Source organism: Rhopalosiphum padi, chromosome 3 (genome assembly GCF_020882245.1).
Source record: "Rhopalosiphum padi isolate XX-2018 chromosome 3, ASM2088224v1, whole genome shotgun sequence".
Taxonomy (NCBI): Eukaryota; Metazoa; Arthropoda; class Insecta; order Hemiptera; family Aphididae; genus Rhopalosiphum; species Rhopalosiphum padi.
In genome coordinates, this window is record NC_083599.1 from 77160128 (window position 1) to 77183639 (window position 23512).

Consider the following 23512-nt stretch of genomic DNA (forward strand, 5'->3'; position numbering starts at 1 on the left):
TTGCGTTTCATTCACACGTATATAAAATATAAATAACCAACAAAATATGGCGATTAACACCCACACAATATAACATAAACAATTAGTTAAGAAAATACAGCGATTCCTGTATGTAATATGACAAATATAATATTTAATGGACTTTTTTAAAACGGTGACGCAACGACAAATATGGTGGCTGTGTTAATCTGCGCGCACGATGAGCCAGCGGCGATAGATAACGTGCCGATACGTAAGCCGCATATTATATAACTCACGTTAAACACTAATAATTATAACAAAAATATTAAAACGAATTGAATATTGGCACTTGACAGTGAATGTGTGTGTGTATTGGTGGTGGCGACGTATTACCATGATTTACAAAAATAATAGGTATCGGGCGCCAACAGTTTCCTTACATAGAAATAGACGGTAAAGTTACGTTGTACATATTTTTTACTGCCTAAAACACTTAATAAAAAAAATTATATTTAGGTGTTTATCAAGAAGGTAAACAATTCCTAACTTGCAGTCACCATCGCGCTTCTATGGTCATCTTAATTACGCAAATAGATTTATATAATTATAAATGTTGTTATGTAAATCTGCCATTACACATTACATTATCATTATGCTGTCGATTGTTTTAATAAATTATAATGGACATATTATAGTAATTTCGGCCCAAGAACTAATCACTATATATATACACGGAGTCCTTCTTTTGTAATCTAATAGAAATTTAATTTTTGTTAAAGAATAGGTACCGAGCACATTTTAGACAACGCTAGGAGTATGTGTACCTGTAAAGTGTAAATAATATAGGGTTTACTCGTTTACACAATGGACAGAGGAAAAGGCACGATTTATAGTATGCTAGATACCGTACTTATAAACTATCTTGTTGAATGTCGACTTTGAAGATTAAAATCTATTTATTATTTCCCCATTCCATAGGAAATTACCGCATGCCACAGAGTTGATTTCAGAACACACGAAATATCATAATATTATATTATATTGTTGAACAATATCTAAAACTGATTATTTATAAATTATTATATTTTCACTAGAATCGCATACAATATATGCTGACTACCTATCGATAAATACTTAATTGCGGCCCTAGTACTTATAACGGTGTACACTATACGAAGTATGTGCCTTCACCGATCGCATACGTCGTTTTAGCCACGATCAATGGGGTGTTTGAGTTAATACGTGTAGTAAAAGCAAAAGAGTAAGATTTATTACAGATAGAATCCAATTTCGTACGATAACATTGAACGTTGAACAGTGTAGGTACGTTCGCCACTCATCTATATTGTATATATATGCATTCCACGTTAGTATAATAAGGCATTGTCGTAATGCCTTCGACCGGTGGTAAGAACCAACACCACCGCCGCCATAGCAACTATAGTCCGTACCACGAGAGAACGCATACGGCTGGCGCATCCAAATGATTGCGCTCCGTCGTACCAAGGCCAAATTTCCCCTACCATACCACCAGAGAACGCATACGGCAATCAGCTGATTAGTGTATACAGCGGCTCAAATAATTAAAATATTACGTGCTCGTGCAATCACGGATTCACGCATATTAATTGATGCGTATTACAAAATATTGGTTCATATTATTATCGCGAGCAATAAAAAAAACATTTTTTCGGTTATAAAATTGCAAATAAGTATTTTATTAATTGCATTGTCAAAACAATATGTACAACAATAAAAAATACAAATAATAAATAATACTGCAGTAATATAGTCAAAAATAATAATTAAAAAATATAAATGTACAAAATCGTACTATAGGTTACAACTTAAGCCATAGTCATAATTTAAAAAAAATATTAACTAAATTAAATTAAATTAAAATTAAATCATTTTACAATAAATGTTTTTTATTGTCAAATGATTTAATCGGAATCGAAGTCTGAACTTGTGTCACCTGTAATCGTTAAGACGTGTGATCCTTGTTCATCGTCCAGAAGTTGATCAGATATAACATCAATTTGACAAAATTTATCTTCTTCTTTTATTACATGGGCAACAAAATTTTTCCACATATCTGGAGTAACCTGTTCTACGCCTTCTTCCAATAGTTTACGAACATCTTGTAATTTGTTTGTCGTATTATTCGTACGGACATAATTTTTTACAGATGCCCACGCGAGCTCTATAGGGTTTAATTCACAATGATATGGGGGTAAACGTAACACAGTTTTATTGGCAGCCTTTGCTAATTCATCTATTACATATAGATCGTGCTGTGGCTTTAACTCTTGAACACGTTCCAATAATTGAGCTTTGACTTTTGTGTGATCAACTATCTCACCTTTATTTTCGAGCCAGTTGATAATATCTACCTTCTTCCAGGATATGACAGGGCATGGATCCATCTTCACCGAATGATAAGACGCATTATCCATGACGATCACAGCATTTTCGTTCAATAATGGTAAAATATTGTTGAACCACTCGTAAAAATTGGCACCGTTCATTTCGTCATGGTAATCTTGGGTATTTTTTTTTGACTCGAAGCAAAAGAAACCGCCAGCAACAAAGCCGTCTGATGACCCGATGTGCACAACAATGAGCCGCTTCCCCTTACCAGACGGTTCCTTTTGTCCAGTTGAAAGGCCCCGAAGAAATGCGTCCCTTGTCGATTTGACTGTTTTGTCCACCCATGTTCGTGTAGTAGTTTCGCCTGCATTTACCCATGTCTCATCTAAGTAATAGATTGGTCTACCTAACAGACGGTAATGTTTAATAGTTTCTAAATATCTTCGACGCCAACAGACAATATCATTACGTTCAATTAACGCGCTATTCCGAGACTTACGAACATACTCGAAATTCAGATGTTTTAGAATTCTGTACAAGGACATTTTTGAAAAATTCGGTAAACTGTCATCTTCGTTTATTACTGTTAACATTTTATTTAAAGTCGGGATTTCACGGCTGTGCCAAAACTGATGCACTTTTTGCCTGATAGCATTTTGGTTGAACTCGTCAATTTTATCTGTTACCTTCGGTCTGATTTTGGTCTTGTTTGGTGATGTTACAATTCCTTTGTTGCGATATTCTGACAGAGTAACGCTCACAGTCCGTTGTCCGACACCACTTTCTTCGGATATATTTTTTATGACTTCTTTTGCCGTCAATTTTGGCCCATGTCCAGTTGATTGTTGCGCCATTTTGGTTTTATACAAATTGACAATCATCATTTTTTGACCAGAGCCAACAAACTAAAATAACAGTTGCATTAGTATAATATAATATAGAATAGTATATTATATATAAAAAAAAATAGTAAAATATAATATAATACAGTCATAATAATTAAAATGATTCTTACTTTTCCACGGGGGTTTCTTTTCTTTGGTGAATCTGCAGTTCCCCCTTGAATGGCCGTGTTATCACTACCTTGTTGACTCATTTTGCATAAAATAAATTAAAATAGACAACGGACAGTCAAAATAAAACAGAATGCAAACACTGGCGTAAAAAAAAAATTAAAATAATTCAAGATTCTCGGTAAAAAAGAAACAAGACAGTAGCGTAAACGACGAATCAACAGTTGTCAGTTACGTTGTTGACAACAACCAGTCTGTATACATGTGCGCCAACTGAAAACCGAATAGCTCCGATAGCGAACGACGAGTTTCGGCTTTAGACTGCTTAAGGGAGGGGGACGCTCATGCGTGAAAACGACGAGTTTTGGTCGGCCGCCGTATGCGTTCTCTCGTGGTATAGACTTTATAGGTGGCTTATAAAACGCATGTAAGAGCGCGGCACGCCCTCAGTGTACCACGGTTCGTTTTTCGATTCACTTTTGCGTTGTGCGTTATCATGAAGTCCATAAAAAAATCATTGTGCATTTTTTTTTTTCATCACATTCTCTTTGGTAGCAGTCGAGATGATCGAAGATCCTTTGTCAGAGAACATAAAACAGGAAGGTGAGTAATAATCAATGTGTATCAATTAAATAATAATTACTCAGACTCCGTGGCGTCGTAGATTTGTAACGAAAAAAAAATGTTAATTATTATAATTATTATTTTATATTTGTTTTAATTTATCATAACAATTATGCTATAAATCTAGTTTACGGCCCAAGCTCGTTTTCAATTTTTTTTTTCGAAATGTGTGTTTTAAGGCACCGAATTTGAATATGTTTGAAAAAATTGTCGCTCTTTTTTATTACGGAAGTTATACCAAAAAACCGGAAAACCAATGTTTTTTTTGAAATATCATGGTATTCTCAATAAAAATAATAAAAAACTACTTTTTTTAAAGTGTGTTTTTGTACGTTGAAATTTTTGAAGCAATCTGCACATTTTGGATAATGTACTTACTTTTTATGATATACCAAAAATACTGGAAAACAATTGAATTTTTTAAATATCGTAGTATACTCGATAAAAATAATATAAAGCTAAATTTTTCACTGATTTTTTTGTGGAAAAAGTGTGTTTTTGTACGCTGAAGTTTTTGAAGGAAAACAATTTATTTGTTTGCGAGTAATCGCAATGAGCGATTGACTCAATACAGTTTCGAGATGCGCTCAAAATGCATTTGATTTTACCCAGTAACTTATTTTAGGTGGTTTTGCATAGCAAATCGAGGAAAATTTTTTTTTTTTAAACAGTGAACAACACGATTGTCTGTATGAGTATTCAAAACACAGAAATATACTGGAATTTTTTTTCAATAATCAACAATTTAAAAATGTGGAAAAAATCGAGGATACCACGATATTTAAAAAGAATCAATTGTTTTCCTGTATTTTTGGTATATCATGAATAGTAAGTACAATAGCCAAAATGTGATTGCTTCAAAAAATCAATTGTTTTCCAGTTTGGTATAACTTCAGTAATAAAAGAGCGACAATTCTTTCAAACACATTCAAATTCAGTCTCTTAAAACACACATTTTGAAATAAAAAAAATTAGAAAACGATATTGGGCGTAAACTATAGATTTGTTCCAAATTAATTAACTTACAATTATTACTACCATGATTGTTATAATTCATTATTATTTGATTAATATCTTACAATTTTAATCCTCAAACATATAATAATAATAATACGGATAATATAGTATACAATATAAAGGGTATAAAAAGGATTTGGTGGGGGATTTTGAAAATTTGATAAGCATATTAACTGGCTTCTAATATAATAAACCTATCTGGTTGGTTTCACCATTTTATTTCGATAGTGAAGTGACACTACCATGTATTATAACTTTACTACTTTGGTTATAACCTACTTTTTGATCATTGTAACAACATAGGTGGTGACATTATCTCACTAACACAATTATATATGCATGTAAAATAAACGAAAACAAAAGTATAACACGCTTAAATGAATTAATTGTCTTTATATGTGTTGCAGCCCAGAACAGTTTAAATGGCAATCTATGTCCTCCACTTGGATTAAGGGTACCATTTGAAATTGCTATTATACAAGCAGCGAAGAAATTGTTCGGATGCACTTACTTAGAGCGCAATACGAGTATAAGCTCAGCTCCAATATTTAATTTGTGGCTTGAACGTCCTGTGATAATCGGCAAACATGGACATTGTAAAAATGTTAATAGTACGTATAACGAATTATTATTATTGATGCAAGCAATTTCGTCAATGAAGTCCTTGACAATTATTATATATCTATATTATATTGTTTTTTTAAAGATACTTATAACAATCGTGATTTAAGATATACCAATATTTGTAGAGATATAATATGTTACTTACTAAATTTTGAGAAATAATGTACTCTCAAGATAGATAACGTCCCGCTCCACTACTCACTTACGGACAATTATAACTATCATAACTAGATATAACTAGAGATAATTTTTAAATCACAAAAATGTTGTTATAAGTTAAACGATATCAAATATCAAAATATTGTTGCTTTTTTATAAACTTTCTCTTATAATATTATAATCCTCAATAATCCTCCCGTATACAAAACCACTTAGGCAGTAATACGTCTCGTGTGGGATGTACACACGCGCGATATCGCGCTCACTGCTCTACACAGGTTAAACATAAACATAACTATAATAATTTCTGAATAAAATATTTATCAAACTAATGTGTTTGTACTCCATCAGATATGGACCACTTTCTTTTTGAGTGTGTATCAAAAAGGGTACCGACTACGAATGACGAGATTGATAAAGGCTGGACTTATATAATTCTGTTAGATCATACTAATTCCAACTCAAATAAAAATTACAACGACCTGGTATACAGATGTGCAGTGAGTATATTATTTGTAAATTGTATTTATTAATTAATGGCTTGGGGGTGAACATGCGGAGATCATTTTTATCACGTAGGTTATTCATTTATTCACGGGTGATTCGTGATATAATACGTATTGTTAGAAATATATTTTATTTTTTCAGCGAGTACAAAATTATTACAGAAATAGATACAAACAAGCAAAATAATATTATAATAATATTATTATAATTCACTTAAAAAGTGAAGCCGGATATATCAAAATAGTAGAAATGTGTACCACTAGCAAACAATAACTATGAACATTGTTGAAATGTTTTAATTTATAATTTTTGAAATTAATAGGATAATATATACCTACATAAAAATGAAACAAATGCTATTCACGGGTTTCATCATCGACACAATAATTATGTTTAGTTTTTTTTAGATACAAAATAATTATAATATGTTAAGTTTAATATGATATACATATAATCGTCAACAAACATCAACCAATAACTATCCCTATGCCTTTTAGAAAATAAATTTTAAACGGAATGATAAATTCCAATGGTATCTTGATAATTATTCATCGCTGTCTTTACACTAATATTATTCGTATTTAGCTTTAATATTACTGTCCAATCTGTAGGTCAAAATTTCAGCTTCGTCGATAACTGTTGATGAGGATGAATTTCAGTGTACCTGAATTTAAATATATTTTAAGTTACGATTGATTTACTATACATTTCTCTAATTATATTTTACGGTTCGGCCTACAGGTGTACGATGTGCATGATGGTCGTGCTGAGGGAGTAAAAATAATTCGGATGGCGATCAGCGCGCCAAGCCGAGGCCAATTTAACAAAAGTCAATGCCAAAGTCTATCAAAAACTATGGGAAAATATGACCTACCAGAGATTCCAGAGGGGCGGCGAACTTGGCCTGATGGGTCTATGTATTTGTATTTGGTTGGAAAGCCACCCCGTGATGAACCCCCTAAAAAGAAAGACGTAATCGTTAAATACCCTTCCAGTCGTCAAACAACTACAACGAAACCTATAATAACTTCAAGGTATATTAAATAATGGTTATAATACTATTTTAACAATTTAATATAATTTAGTTAAATTGCAAATTTGTAAAATGTCTCAACTGCCAAATAGTATAATGTTTGTTTTAAAATATTCAGTTTTTTTAAACCATAATTTTAAATTTTTTTGACAGTTAGGTATATACATTTTTTAGATTCTGAACGGAGCGATTAATGTGTTGATTTTACATTGAAATTTCCGATTTATGTATTGTACAATTTTTGAGTAAAAAAATTCAAAATTGAATTCAAAATTTCTTGTGTTTCTTTACTAAAAATTAAAAATTAGTTCGATATCACGTTTATTTTTATAAGTAATTATAATGTTTTATTATAATAATTTGTCCACTTATGTTTCTTCTTATTAAGAAACTATTTAAAAGATTTAACACACCTATTGCAATTAAATAGACAATAACGAGGTACATGTAATACTTTTTACATAGTAGAGGGATTCTCTGATTAGTATTAATAATTATAATATTAAACAATCACTATGAGTACTGGGAATTTATAAATGAAATATATATATAACATTTTATTATCAGAATGTACATAGTATTCAAATAACACATAGGTATCTTTATTTTCATTGTCTAAAAATCAATTTTATTATAATGTATTTTACAGTGATAAGAAGAATGCAATAACAACAACCACAACTACAACAACAACAACAACTGAAATGCCAGAAGATTTTAATTTTTATGTGGGCCAACCACCAGAATGGTAAAATTTATAAAATAGATTAATCTTAGAGCAATTGTTATCTATATTAGTACATATTATTCATATTATAAATATTTAATTATTCGTAATACAATTGATATAGAATTAAAATTAAATTATCAAAATTATCAGTAGAAAGTTACGGTATCAGTACGGTCGAAAGTATATTTTTTTTATGTTTCAAATGTTTTTTTAATTTACTCTTTTCATTATGATCTGGGATAAATGTTGTATATTTTATATGTCTTTTAGTCTACAATATTTTCTGAATTCCATGTAGTTTTGAATACTGTGAATGCGGCTTCATTGTATAGCCAAACTGATATGTCCATTCCTAATAAATTGTCTGTATGAGTACTATATAAATACTTTATTATTTATAAAAAAATTTAATTAATTAATTTTCTGAAAAAAAAATATGTAAATATAGCAATACAATATAGGTATGTATAATATGGATGCCATCATCATAAATAATGTGAAAAAAAATGTAGGGTTACTTAAATTGTATTTCAAAAACCTACTATTTGTGTAAATAGCATAATATTGACTTTTTGTATATTCTGTGTAGGTAACTCTCTGACAAGTTGATTCTTGAAGTACATTGGTGAATTAATCGGTTAGTTGGAATGTTCCTGTAGCAAAAATATTACATTCAAGTTTCCAGATGTAATCTAATATAAACAAAAACGTTTACAAAAAATATAAGTTATTTTGTACATATATAATTTTATAACTTTTTTTATGCACAAGACACAATAAGTCTCCCAATTCTATTATTCTGATATATTGTTATGTATTTAAATAATCGAATGTGAGGTGAACTTTTGTCACTGAATAATATTAATAATTTATAATTTATATGATTAAAATTCTAAATTTATTACACTTCATTATTAACTATAAAATGTCTTATGAAGCACTACCTAGAGTAAAAGTATCAAATACTTTTTTTTCACACTAGTAACTAAATGTATTTATATTAAGTACTTTAGTAAAAAGCCTTTAACACAATGCTTTTTAATTAATTTATTCTTTTTAGTTTAATATACATTTTCTATATCCAATCTCTATTTATGTTAAATAAAAAATATGTTTCTGTACTCTGTACAATATGTTTTAATGTTTCGGGTACTTTTTTTTGTTAGACATTTTTCATAGAGTTATGATGTATAATACCTGATATATTACTTATGGAATTAAATTGTGGAATGAAATTATTTTGTCCTACTTAATATTTCCATGTGAACAATGTTAGTAACTGTAGTAAGAATAATAATAATAACAATTTATACCAAGGTTAGGTTAATATATAAATTAATATCAACTTAGTTATAAGTTAGTATTACCGTAAATGCGAGTACTGTAAGTAACACATACTTTAGGTTAATATGCTACTTTATTTGTATATAGTGAAACAACAATATAGGTTATACAGATTTAATGTAGGAATATATTTTATTAATACATCAGTTAACATTGTTAACAATAAATATTCAATTTATAAATTGCACTGTAATAATTATTTACGGATGGTATGATAAATTAATATGCTTGTTTATTATTTAAATATACATAAATTAATCTTATATAAATTACAAAATAAATTTATTTGGTGAGATTTTTAAAATGTTTTATATAGGAATTGGGGATGTTTCCATAAATAATCATGTTACAGTATCAATAAATATAATTCAATCGAGATAGTACCTATTATACATTGTACTAAATAACATTCTTTTTTCTTGTAATTACAAATAAAATATTGTTAATAAGTTATTAATAATAACTAATGTGTTATCAATCTTAAGTAAAATAAAATGTATTCCTTCAAATTGTATTGTATTTTTTTAATATAGCAGTAAATTGTTTTTTTACAAAACTCAAATAAATTAAATTACTAAATAATTTAGATACTTTCTTTTTTCAAATACAATTATTTATAGTTTAATAACGAGCTTGGGCCGTAAACTAGATTTGTTCCAATTATTTCTAAATTTCCTATTACAAAAAAATGTATGAGATAATTCACTAAATTACCATACATGATGCTTTCAGTGTTACAGTTAAAAAATAATAATATTAGCAACATATAATGTTAATAATAATTTTATAATTTCTAAGAAACCTCATGAAGGCCCCGACGCTCGTAGACGTCGAGGGTACACATTTACAATCATAACTCATTACGTATAATTTTTTATTATTATATAGAAAAATGTAGTACTCACATACCGGCCGGATATAAAAATACATATATTTACAAACAAAAAACACGAACACCACGTCACTCATCGTTGTTGCCTACTCGGCATATCCGCCGGGAATCCTAGATTGGAATTTGAGATTGGGCGTACTTGCTGACCATCTAGTCAGAGCAAAGGAACGGGAGTGGTTTTTTTTCTAAATATATCGGCAGTTGCCAGCAGCCACGTCGCGCGTAGGGCTTCGCGCTTGATAACGGCATCAACAGAGTAACTGTAGGCGCGCGGCGCGACATGCTAGGATTAGAGTTTAACTTTTATTTATTATAATTATTTAATATGCATCTTACGTTACAGTATCGGTTTGGAATAGTTACATATTGACTCGTATCGAAGACTGAGTCCGATATGTGTTCGATAAGTATCACTTGTATATTGTACGACACGTCGACACACGTATAATTTCTTGAAAGTTGAACTTATTCTTTCTTTAATTTAAAGATTTCAAATAGGATGCAAGTATCCAGAAAGTGACTAAATTGTATATATCATTATATTTTATAATTGATGTGTACCTACTTGATACAAAATATTTAAAACAAAAATGCAAATGTAAATTATAATTACAGGCTCCAATTATTATAAATATTAATATATGTTTTAAATATTATAAGCCAACTCCAAGAAAAATAACATTTTAATTCATAGTTAAACGTTTCTAAGGCATTATACATTTAACAGTATGAAAACATCGGCCTTCATAGGAAAGGAGCGCGCTCTGGTGTCTATAAAACTGTGGTAACAATTTCAATCAAGAGTAATCTGAAAAGAAGTATAATAAATATTAAAATACTAACCTAACCATCTATTGAGCATTTTATCAGTTCTCCACGATTTTGAAAATCTATTAAAACAGAAAATGCATATATACATGCATACAACTTTTTATACATGTATTCCGATCAGATTTCAAATTAATACATCTAAATAATAATTAATACTATAAATTATATTATTAGAGTACTAATAAACTAGTTGGTAGTTGGTATAAAATTATATTTAAAAAAATAATTTAAGTTTATGTTATAATATGTTTAATTATAAATATTATAATAAACCTTATACTCATATGTATAATACAATATTTAAAGTTCTAATATTCATGGCTATTAAGATTCCCTTGGTTGATATACTCGAAAAAAGAAAAATGGTGCATTTTGTCGAATTTGTGTAGCTATTTCTAAATCTAATAAAAATAACGGACAAGACTTAGGCACATTATAGAATTGAAGTCATATAAATGACTATTACCAACTTTTTAAATTTGGTTATATTAAAATAATACCTGAAATAAAGTTGATAGTTGATCTTATGTCTGTGACTTACAACAATTTAAAAAATAATTCTTGGTTAAAAAGACTAGAAAAATTAACATTGTCAACATATTTAATATGTTAAATTGAACTCATAGTTTCATTTATATTTTAATGTTTAACCTCAATACCACTCTGTTTATTATTTGTTTTATAATAATAAAATAAAATATCAATTTACATTTATATTACTAATAACAGTCATTCGCATGGTCTAGTCATTCCATGATTTTTTTTCAACACATTTCTTGTGTAAATGTAGATTATTTTATAGAAATTATAGTATAAAACAAAATAAATAACAATAATTTTGATCTTGGGATGCATTTGCACACCTTTGCATCCCACAAATGACGCCACTGGTGTAAATAATATGGAAATATTATTTAAATTAAACATGCGTTTAGGTCTTATCAATGGAGGTTATGATAATATTAATATATTATTTTATAAATATATTTGAGAAAAAAAATATAATAATTTTAGAGTAGTATTACTTTCTATAAGTATTAGTGAACAATATAGATACCTACATATTATAAATACAGTAAAACCTTTGAATAGCGGACACTCACGGGACCGACCAAATTGTCCACTATTGGGAAAAATTGATAAAATAAAATGTATGTATTTATGTCTGAAAATTTAAATATTATTGACTTTTTAAACATTTATTTATCATTACATAATTTATTATAACTAGACGTAATAAAATATGTTATACAAAATTACTTATTGAAAAAAAAATCTGAAATTTTAGTTTGTTTTTTTTCTTGTATTGCAATTGCCTCAAAATTGGACTGGAGTTGATTAACTAGTGACAATGAAACTGCGTCATTCTTATTGAGACATAACGTCTTCAGCCTAAGGCGCAGCGCCCACCAAAGTAACATGACGCATGATCTGACACGTGATATGACAAGTGATTTTATAGTAACATGTTACTCCCAAAATTTGTTATTGAAGTATAGGAAAAATCACGCATGTCCGTACACCGATCAAACATGTCAGAGCATGAGTCAGTTTTGAATCATGTCTGGATTTTTGTCAATGACAAAAGTGGTGCTTGCACTACTTTTGTCATTCGTTATTTACTAGTCAAAGTTATTATACATATTTAATATTTAATATTTAATATTTATTTAGTTATTTAATTTCAAAAAGATATATTTTGAGTAATACAAGGTACATAAAAGTAAGTAGTTTTTTTTTACCTATATAATATAATATATTACGTATTTAATTATATTTAATGTATTATAAAACTTTATTTTTATTAATTACTATTTTATTATTTATTATTTATTATTTATTTTATTTATATTATATAATATAATATAAATTAATATTAAATATCAATCGTTAAAATATACACATTATTATTTTATAACTTTACAACATAATACAATTTATTTATGCTATACCTATCTTAAGTGCTGTAGAACCAAAAACATTATTGTATAATGTAAAATTTAGTAAAATGTATTAATATATTCATGTATTAAAAATGTATAGAAGTATGAAAGACGACCCAGATACAAATGTACAATTTGTACAAACCGTACAAATGTTTCCTTGTTTGTATGATCATACAACAAAAGAATATTCAAATAGAAATGCACAAGATAAGGCTTGGGGTGAAATTGTAAAGAAATTTGACGCCAGCAGTAAGAAAAAAAATTATTATTATTTTTAATCATTATTAATTGTCATAAATTATTGAGATGTTTTTTTTAAGTCCTTAGTATAGTACTGTAGTATGTATAATTTTTTTTTTTTTTTTTTTTTTTTTTTTTTTTTTTTTTTAATAAAAATTACCTACACCTTTAAGCTAGGCTTGTGGTGGTGTAGGGAGTAACAGTACATATATATATGATTTAATTAATTACTTAATTTAACAAATAATAACCAACATTGTAAAATAATTAAAATAATTAAGAGATACTAAAATATACAATTTTCTTATAATAGACATTTCCTTAGTTCACTAGATAAAATGTTGTTTATACATTTTTTTATGTTAATTTGATCATTAAAAATATTTTTTTTCACATCAATTGGCAAGGCGTTAAAAATGACAGGACCCATATAATTAATAAATTTTTGACCAAAACTCGTATTAGTAAATAAGACTTTAATATTACATAGTCTATCTTCCCCCAAAGGCTTGTCATTCTGTTTAATAAAGAAAAAGTCTGATTTTTTATGTACAAACATGATTGCGGATTTTTTGTAAAGTAATTCAAGCGGAAGCACATTAAACTCTATATAGTTTAACGAGGTAGACCCAATAAGATTGTCCTTTTTCAGACATATACGAATTAAACTATTTTGCTGAACCCTTAATGGCTTAAGAACATTTATGGATGCACCTCCCCAAATTACCATGCCATATTGCAATATAGATTGGTATAGAGAAAGATAAACTATTCTCAATGTATGAGATGATGTTATATGTTTTAATATATGAAATTTGAACATTAACGATCGCAATTTTACTATTAAACTATTGATGTGAATATTCCATTTGAGGTTACAATCGAATATTAGTCCTAAATATTTAATTCTTTTTACTATATTGATTTTCGGGCAGTTACAGTTTGATACAATTGAACAGTCATGTAAAGTAATTTCTTCAAACGGTGGTAAAGTATAATTTATTGAAAAAACCATGAACATTGTTTTGTTGAAATTTAAAGAAAGTTTTTTAATATTTAACCACTTTATTATTTTCTTGAAATTTAATTCCGTTTTTTGTCTAAGAGTTTCCCAATTACTACTTGATAATAACAGACATGTATCATCCGCATATACAACTATTTTTCCATCAACTCTCATATCACATAGACTATTAATGTACATAATAAACAAAATTGGACCTAGAATACTACCTTGAGGTACACCATACATAACTTCATTTACCTGTCCCAAAACTCCATTCATATTTGTAATTTGTTTCCTCTTATTTAGATAGCTTTTGAACCAGTTTAAACAAATACCATTTATACCATAACTACTGAAAACTTTAATTAATAAACTATGATCTACAGTATCGAAAGCTTTCGCTAAATCTAGAAATATACCTAATGCTTTATCACCTTTATCGAGTGCTTTAGAAATAAATGTTGTGACAGCATATAAAGCATCTTCGGTACTTCTCCTAGGTCTGAATCCATATTGATTTTTAGAAAGAAGACTGTTATTTTCCAGATAATCTATCAAACGAGCTTTGATAATTTTTTCAAAAATTTTTGAAAAACTACTCAACATAGAGATTGGTCGGTAATTGTTCATATTTTCTTTATCACCACCTTTATGTAGAGGTTTAATTATTGCTACTTTTAATTTATCTGGAAAAATACCAAGTCTCAGACTTAAATTGAATATGTGTGTTAAAGGATTTATTATATACGGTGCTAAGTTTTTTAAAATTTTGACATTAATTTTATCAAAACCACAGGCCACATCGTCTTTAAAATGATTTATTATATTCATGATTTCCATCGAGTGAATTTTTACCGAGAAAAAATTGTTGAAATTGATCACTGGTGTACGCTCATCAGAAACTTCATCAAAACATTTATCTATTTTATTTGCTAGATTTTGTCCAATAGTGGAAAAAAACATATTTAAATGATTGGACGCAGTTAAAGGTTCTTTTTGTGCATCAATAATGTTCCCGTTATAGTTAAGGCGTTTTATGATATCATTATCAGTATTTGGTTTATTAGTTAGATTTTTTATTAATTTCCATGTGTTTTTAGGGTCTCCAGAAACACGCTGAAATTGGTCATTGTAATAATTTATTTTTGCCATTTTAATAACATAGTTTAGTTTATTTCTGTACTTTTTAAAGTACTGAATTAATTTAATATTGTTTGGATGTTTTTTTGTTTTTAAAGATAATTCTTGTTTTTTACGCACCGAGCATAACAAACCTGATGTCATCCAATTTTTTAAACGATTAGTTTTAGAATTAAGTTTTCTAAGACTCTTTGAAATATTTATAGCATCAAAAATACGTGTATATACTAAATCCATTGCCTCATTTACATCACAAATACTATATAAATCCGTCCATTTAACATTATTAAAAGTATCAATTAGCTTTTTAAAATTAATAAACTCAAATGTGGTTGATTTATTTTTCTCTTTAATTACATTTGGAATAGATATAATGGTAGAATAATGATCTGAAAAAACGGTTTGAAGTACACCAGCTTCAATGTTATCAAGGCATTTTTTTTTTTTATTTGATTTGACAAATATATGATCGATACAAGAGTTTTTACTAATACCTGCAGGAATTCTCGTATATACGTTAATAAGAGAACTAAAACCATTAGATGATAATAAGTCAAGGTAATTATTCTCAACATTATCATTACCTATTATATTTATGTTAATATCACCTAATAAGATAGTCATAGTGCTATCAACAATGTCTTTATCTGACATTAATATAGCTTCTAAACGAGTCAAAAATTCATTAATTATATCCGAGGGTGACCTGTATATACATATTAGATTTAACGGTACAACAATATTATTGATAATTAACTTAATAATATTTGCTTCACAAAAATTGAATTCATGAAAATCAATATCTAAATGTTGTTTTGCAAAGACAATTATGCCATCATTCTGGTTTCTTTTCGTGGTAGAGTATAATGTTTTATACCCAGGTAAAGAATAAATACAATTTTTAGGATCGTGCCAGGTTTCCGTTAACACAATTACGTCTAAATGGAAATCTGAATCATTTTGCAAAAATAGTAGTAACTCATCTAAATTAGCATTTATGCTCCTAATATTAACACATATTATTGTAATTGATAGATTATTACAAATATTATATTTTTTCATAAATTCAGATATTGTAAGGAAATAATTAGTATTATATAACAGGTTTTTTTCAACAGTATCTACAACATGCATTATCTAACAAAAAAAAATGAATACAATTTAAAGGTACAGAGATCAATTATTGTATAATATTTTTAAACTATTTTCGTCTTCTATGAGAATGACTTTATTATTTTCATCTTTTCTTAAGAATAATTTACTATCTCTGAACCACACATATTTATAATTATGAGCCTTTGCAAACAATCTAGTTTTGTAAAATAAATTATTATTTGCTTGTGTTAAATAGTTGTTTATGTATATACCTTCATCATTCCAGTTTGCATTGACATTTTTTGCTTTAAGTTTTTTCTTTCTTGACATCTCCATCAACGATTTTTTATTTTTATAGCTGCTTAAGACAGCAACAATTTTTCCAATTTTATTTGGCACTTTGGACCGGTAGCGATATGCAGATGTAACTGATACAGCTTCTCCTAATGCCAATGACATTTCTTCAACTATTTTGCAACAATCTTCATTTTCTTGTTCTGGAACACCGACTATTTCAATATGATTTTCAAATATTTTTTGTTCCACAAAATTAATTTTTTTATTGACCACACTCATTTCATTTATTAACTTTTGATTTTGTTCTTTTAGCTGTTTATTTTCTAATCTAACATCATTAATCGACTTGATAATATCACTCAATTGCGATTTAAAATCGTCAAATTTCTCACTCAAGAAGTTAACCGAATCTTTCAGATCCGATAATATTTTATCAGAATGTGAACAGTTTTTTACTTGATTTACTACAGCACCTGATTCAGAATTAAAATCTTTACAATTTACACAAAACCATTTCATTTTGTTTGAAGCACTCATTTTCCTGAAATTGACTTCTCTAAAACCGGCGCATGCAAAATGAAAAAACATTTTACATTTACTGCATTTGATATCTTCATTATCGAATACATCTTCATTACAAACGGAGCACACCAACATAATTTAATTAATTAATAAATCACTAGTATGAAATATAGATAAGAGAACAACACAGACGATCGACGACCGTTTGCATCAACTTGTAATGAAATACTGAAAAATAATAATAAAGTAATATTACAGTATAGGTAATATAGTGAATAGGTAAATTTAATTACATGATAAAACAAATTTTCTTTATTTTAAAAGTTAAAAGTTAAATTAAGCTTAGGTAAGTTTTATTAATTAATTAGATTACTGATTACTATTAAACAATAATTCTTAAATTATATACTTATTTTGCCAAGGTAATGCTGCGTATGGTTTCACAAAATACTGGCAAAGTCTTTCCCTTATTTCCATCGATGAGTAAGAAGGTCTCGTTCTATTGTTTTCTACATTTTCCTCAATATCTTCATATAATATGTCAACATTATTTTGCTGAATTTCTTGTGGAATTGAATATGTACCATCATGCACGCGAATAAAGTTATACCAAACGCATATAGCTTTTACCACAATTTCAATTTTTTCGGTTTTAAAATTGATGGGTCTTTCCAATATTTTAAATTTAGATGCCATCATTCCAAAAGCACACTCCACTGACTTACGACCTCTTGATAATCTAATAATATAAAAATATGAAAATTACTTGTATTTTAATCTTGGATTTGATTTAATAAATAATTATCAGAAATGGTAAAATGATAGGATAAAAAACGATGTTGTTTATAATTATTCTCAGAAAAGATAATCAATTGCTTTAAAATAATAAATTACCTGTAATTAAAAATTCGTTTTCTATTTGTCAGTGAACGTCTTGGATAGGATCTCATAACGTTGTCGAGTAGTGGAAATGCCTCGTCTGCAACGAAGTAATAGGGAAATGCTGGATCGTTTTCTTCGTGTGGCAAACATGAATTTTCAGGTAGATTGAGTTTTTTTTTAATAATAATTGTCCAAATGCAGATTCTTTAAAAACTCTTCCGTCACTGTCCCGACCATATTCTCCTACATCAATAGTGATAAACTTTCCATCGGCGTCTGCTGTAGCCATTAAAACAATTGAGAAGTACCCTTTGTAATTGAAAAATGACGATCCTGAATTTGCTGGTGCCTTAATTCGTATATGCTTGCCATCTATGCTACCAACACAGTTTGGCAAATTCCATCGTTCATTATATCGATCAGCAATAGTTTTCCAGATTATTTGATCAGGTATGGGCATGTATAGAGACTGTAAAACTTCCCATAAGGCTTTGGATGTGGTTTCTATGATATTACGAACGGTAGTTTCTCCTCTTAAAAAGTAATATGAAATTGATCTCATTGAAGCTTCTCCAGAAAAAAATCTATGCAAAAAGAAAACTTTAGATTCAACGTTTTATATTTTATAATAACATGAAAAATTAAATAACGTTTGTTATAATCAATATTTAAACATTTTTTTTTTTAATAGTTTTTAAAGCACTATATGAGCTTAATTATATAGCCAAAAAATTTAAAAAACATTCATAACAGCAGATTTCTTTTATAATTATTTCAAGTTAAAATTTAAAAAAATTACACATTGAATAACCAAGAATAACCAAGTTATTTTATTGTAATTATTCATTTTATCCACTTACCTTTTTATTATTTACGCTTAATTAGTATTAATTTTTTTTTGTTTTCATCAGGTCTTTCTAGTACACCCTATATATACCGTATATATTTTATTAATATATTATTCAATTATTATGTATTTAAATAGAGACTGATTGTAAAGAACGCTGGAAAAATTTGAGAGCTTGTTTTACAAGACATTTAAAAGCCAAACCTCCGTCGGGATCAGCTGCCAAGTTCAAAAAACCTTATTATTTAGCAGAGTTTTTACATTTTCTTGAACCTTTTACAAAATCACGAAAACAGTCAGGTTAATAATTTTTTCATAGTATAATAATAATTTAAAATTATGATTTGTAAGATCAATTTAAAAATAAAAGATTTATCTTTTTTTGTAGGTAATATGCCAGATTCAGTGCTCCCAAATAATGAATGTAGTGAGCAAAACGAAAGTATTGGTAATGTTTCCGAAAGTGAAGAAGAAAACACTGACAATAACCAAATTGAAAATAGCGCAAATTATACAAGTTCAAGTTTCATTAAACCAAACCCACAACAATGGACCTCAAATACAAAAAGTTCTTCTTTTCAAAAAAAACAACGTACAACCGGATTAGATGAAGTAAATAAGGCAGCTTTAGATTTTTTCTCTAAAAAAAGAAGTCAGATCATCCTGTAGAGGATGTGGATTTGTGTTTTTTTAAAAGTTTAATACCAGACATGAAACTTATGAATCCCGAACAAAAAAGGCGTTTTAAAGTTGGAGTGTTAAATTTAATGGGAAACATGCTTGATGAACACACTGAACCTAGACGTATACAGACTGAACAAAATTATTACCATACCGGATTTAATAGAGAATATCAGAACATGGAAAATCGAATTATTTACTCTATAACTCCATCAAGTTTATCCTCTCCTTCAACATCAATGCCCGTATCGCCTCCACTGGATTTAGTACAACAGTCAAACAGTCTACAGTTGAATCAAAACAACTCCCAAAATTGGTCGTATCAATAAAGAACAAATATAGTTAATGTTATTTTAAGACAGTATTTTCTATTATTTTTTAAAATCTAAAAAAAGTTATTTTATTATTTAAAAAAAAAAGAAAATTTTTTTTATTATTTGCTAATTTAAAACAAGTTTTTACATAACGCGTCTTCTTCGTCTGAACTCATCTTGAGTAGTGAACTATTGGTGTGCGCAAAAAGTGCAAAAATATCATGCAAGAAAAATATCACATCAGTTGTACTATCATTTCGATTAGTGCACTTGTGTCATAAGTTATATCACTCGTCACATCACGTGTCTTGTCACTCGTAATATCACATGTCATGTTACTTTGGTGGGCGCTGCGCCTAACTGTATTCGCTAACTGTAATGCTTCTTTGAGCTTTATTTTTTCTTCGTCTACAGTGTAGGGGTGGCCAACCTTTTTTTATATTGTGCCAAATAATGTATACAAAATTGAGAATGTGCCTTAAAAAATATTTATTTCTTTACAGTTTACAATGTTTACATAAATATAAATTTTAGATTTTTTTCATAGGTACTATTTTTATTTATTACAGTTCAATTGCAATGTTTTTTTTAATGATTAGGTATGTTGAATTTGCTTCATGGATATTATCTCTTCATAATTTGGTTTAAGTTTAGTTGAAGATAGAAGCATTAAATTTTTTAAATGAGAATTTGTTAGTTTGGTTCTATACTTATTTTTAATGAAAGTCATCCGTGAAAAACTTTTCTCACATATATAATATGTAGAACCAAATCTGCAAACCAATTTCACCGCTACATTATGTAATTCGGGAAAATCTTCCTCGGGTAGGCATTTCCAAAATTCTATTATCTCAGATGACTCTTTATATTTGCATTTTAAAACTGTTGAACTTTGAAGTTCAATAATTTCCAATTGCATATTAGGGTTATATTTTTGGAGATCGTGTGTCTCTATGATAAATGGATTAATAAATAAGTTATTTGAATCTTCTTCTTCTTTAAATTTTCTGAATCTTTCTCGAAAATTATCATATAGTGATGAAATATGATTTTTAAAAATCGTCAATGGAATATATGTCGGTAGATAAATAGATTTTAACCGTACAAAGTGATATAAATTTTCCATTCCTAAATTACTTTCGAAAAGACAAAGTCGAGACATGACAGAATTTATAGAACCTACAAGGGCTGGAAATAAATTTCCTTCACCTTGGAGTCGTTTATTGAGAATATTTAAATGTCCGAGAATATCAGTTAAAAATGCAAGGTTTATTAACCAATTTTTATCTTTCAGTAGTTCACATTCATCAGGCAATTCATTATTTTTTTCTAAAAATTCAATAACTTCGTCTTTTAGATTCCAAAATCTTTCTAATGCTTTTCCTTTTGCAAGCCATCTTACTTCACAAAATAATAATAGTTCACCAGATTCGTTAATGGCGTCTTCAAATAGAGTTCTGAATAATCGATGATTTAAAGGCCGAGCTTTTATTTTGTTTATACATCGAGATACTGGTTTTAATACATGATCAAATTTTAAAATTTTGGCGCATAAGGCTTCTAGGTGTATAATACAGTTATATTTATTTAAATTTCTTTTCAAAAACTCCTCCAGTAGTGTTACACAACCAATATTTTTACCTATCATACATGGAGCACCGTCTGTGAATACACTTTCAAGTTTTGACCAGATTAAATCGTCACTTTTTAACAACAAAGTTTCGACACAACATTTTAGTTTATTAATTATATCTGTACCTTTTGTCGATGTTTCGAGTACTTCAAGTCTTAAAAGTTCTTCCGTCACTTCAAACTTAGAATTCACACTCCGAATAAATATACTTAATTGCGGATTGTCCGTAATATCACAGCTTTCATCAAGCGCAAGAGAAAAATATTTAGAATTAGTGGTACTACACGAAATTTGTTTTGAAATATCTGAGGAAATTTCGTCAATTCTTCTCATAATTGTATTACGTGATAAAGAAATGTCATTTACGTACGTAGAAATTTTTGAATCATTTGCATTTTTTGCAAAAATATCGAAACTTTTTTTAATGATTTCGCCATCAGAATAAGGTTTTCCAGACTTGGCTAGCAAAAATGCGATTTCATAAGAAGTTAACACCATGTCTTTTTTTTCATTTGATTGTTTAGTAAAAATTGATTGCTGAGTTAAAAATGAATTAGTCTTCTTTTTAATATATTCTGTCCTCTTTACAGAACCCTCGGGGTATTTTTCAATAATATCATTGTGATTATTATAGTGCCGTTGAACATTGAATTTTTTTGGAACTGCAATTACAGAGTTACATACTAAACATGTCGGTCTAGATTTTTTCCCTTCTATACCTCAAAATTTTTCTATCCATTCTGTATTAAAAATTCGCGAAGAAATATCATCTTTATAACTTCGTTTGACGCCTAAACCTGAAGTTCCTGGTTTATTAGATGCCATTTCACGATCACACACACACAACGGTACAAACTACTCGTTAACGCACGGGCACGGGCGATTCTAATACGACTAACTTTATTGCAGTAATCTAGTACACACGTACCGTAACAATTCTCGTATCGGAATAATAATTGGAAAATTCCACTGCGATAATATAATCGCAATATAGTCTAATTTAATAATACTTATTTTTAAAAATTATATATTATTTTATCTGACTCTAGTGTGCCATTCCATAACAACAAATGTGCCACAAATGGCACGCGTGCCGCAGTTTGGCCATCCATGAAAGAATAATTTTATTTAAATAATTCAATCTAATAAAAGTACGTGTTCTCACTAAACATTCGACTACTTTTACTGGTAAATGCAAATTTTCTTTTTGAAGTTCATGCACCAATAAATTGTTGACTTTGGTCATTACTTTTGGTTCTTTATTTATAGAATCTTTGCCATGAAAATCGTCGAAGAGATGCTCTAAAATCATTGAACATTTTAACAAGATTGGCGATGAAGTTGTTAAATTTCCTCTTGAAATATGTTGTATCCATGAAGAACTACAAACTTCTTTACTACATAGTCATGGATATACATAACGACTTGCAACATAACTTGTTACATATTCAATGCAGTCTTTTTCTAATTCAGTTAACTCATTAACTGGATTCACCAAAAACCATTAAGGTTTAACATTATAACTTTGTCTTTCGTCTATATTTTCGACCATTCTCAGCTTTTTGAATGGTGGGCACAAAAATAAAGCCATACCATGATAAATATTAGTAATATATTAATATTAAAACATAATCGCACATCAATAGCGATAAGTATTAGTATATAGTATTATTGGTTTTTAACAGTGATCTATTTATAAATATCATACAGTCTGGGAATACAATTATTATTATTAATTTAGATAACCTAGATCACATAGTGTTACAAATTAAATTAATAAGTTTTATTTTTGACCGACCCGGAC

The 23512-nt window shown here is 28.4% G+C and overlaps 3 protein-coding genes across 3 annotated transcripts; 1 reads left to right on the plus strand and 2 right to left on the minus strand.

Moving 5' to 3' along the window:
* Nucleotides 1-1904: 1904 nt before the first annotated feature.
* On the minus strand, nucleotides 1905-3427 carry LOC132925762 (uncharacterized). The gene is made up of 2 exons (XM_060990128.1): nucleotides 3347-3427; nucleotides 1905-3236 (listed from the first exon to the last, which is right to left on the minus strand). Exons 1-2 carry the CDS (start codon nucleotides 3425-3427, stop codon nucleotides 1905-1907), a joined length of 1413 nt encoding a protein of 470 aa, XP_060846111.1.
* A 9725-nt stretch (nucleotides 3428-13152) lies between these two features.
* On the plus strand, nucleotides 13153-20090 carry LOC132925763 (uncharacterized). Its single transcript, XM_060990129.1, is given in 4 exon segments — nucleotides 13153-13300; nucleotides 19219-19380; nucleotides 19469-19720; nucleotides 19723-20090. Coding segments are annotated over 4 exon segments (930 nt in total).
* A 580-nt stretch (nucleotides 20091-20670) lies between these two features.
* On the minus strand, nucleotides 20671-23020 carry LOC132925764 (general transcription factor II-I repeat domain-containing protein 2-like). Its single transcript, XM_060990130.1, has 2 exons — nucleotides 22864-23020; nucleotides 20671-22370 (listed from the first exon to the last, which is right to left on the minus strand). Exons 1-2 carry the CDS (start codon nucleotides 23018-23020, stop codon nucleotides 20671-20673), a joined length of 1857 nt encoding a protein of 618 aa, XP_060846113.1.
* Between the last annotated feature and the right edge of the window lie 492 nt (nucleotides 23021-23512).

Coding starts and splice junctions, on each gene's coding strand:
- LOC132925764 (XM_060990130.1), bottom strand. CDS start 23,020: ATGATTTTAGAGCATCTCTTCGACGATTTTCATGGCAAAGATTCTATA. Junction 22,371..22,863: donor CGAATGTTTAGTGAGAACAC/GTACTTTTATTA, acceptor CTGTAATTGCAG/TTCCAAAAAAATTCAATGTT.
- LOC132925762 (XM_060990128.1), bottom strand. CDS start 3,427: ATGAGTCAACAAGGTAGTGATAACACGGCCATTCAAGGGGGAACTGCA. Junction 3,237..3,346: donor AAAGAAACCCCCGTGGAAAA/GTAAGAATCATT, acceptor CTGTTATTTTAG/TTTGTTGGCTCTGGTCAAAA.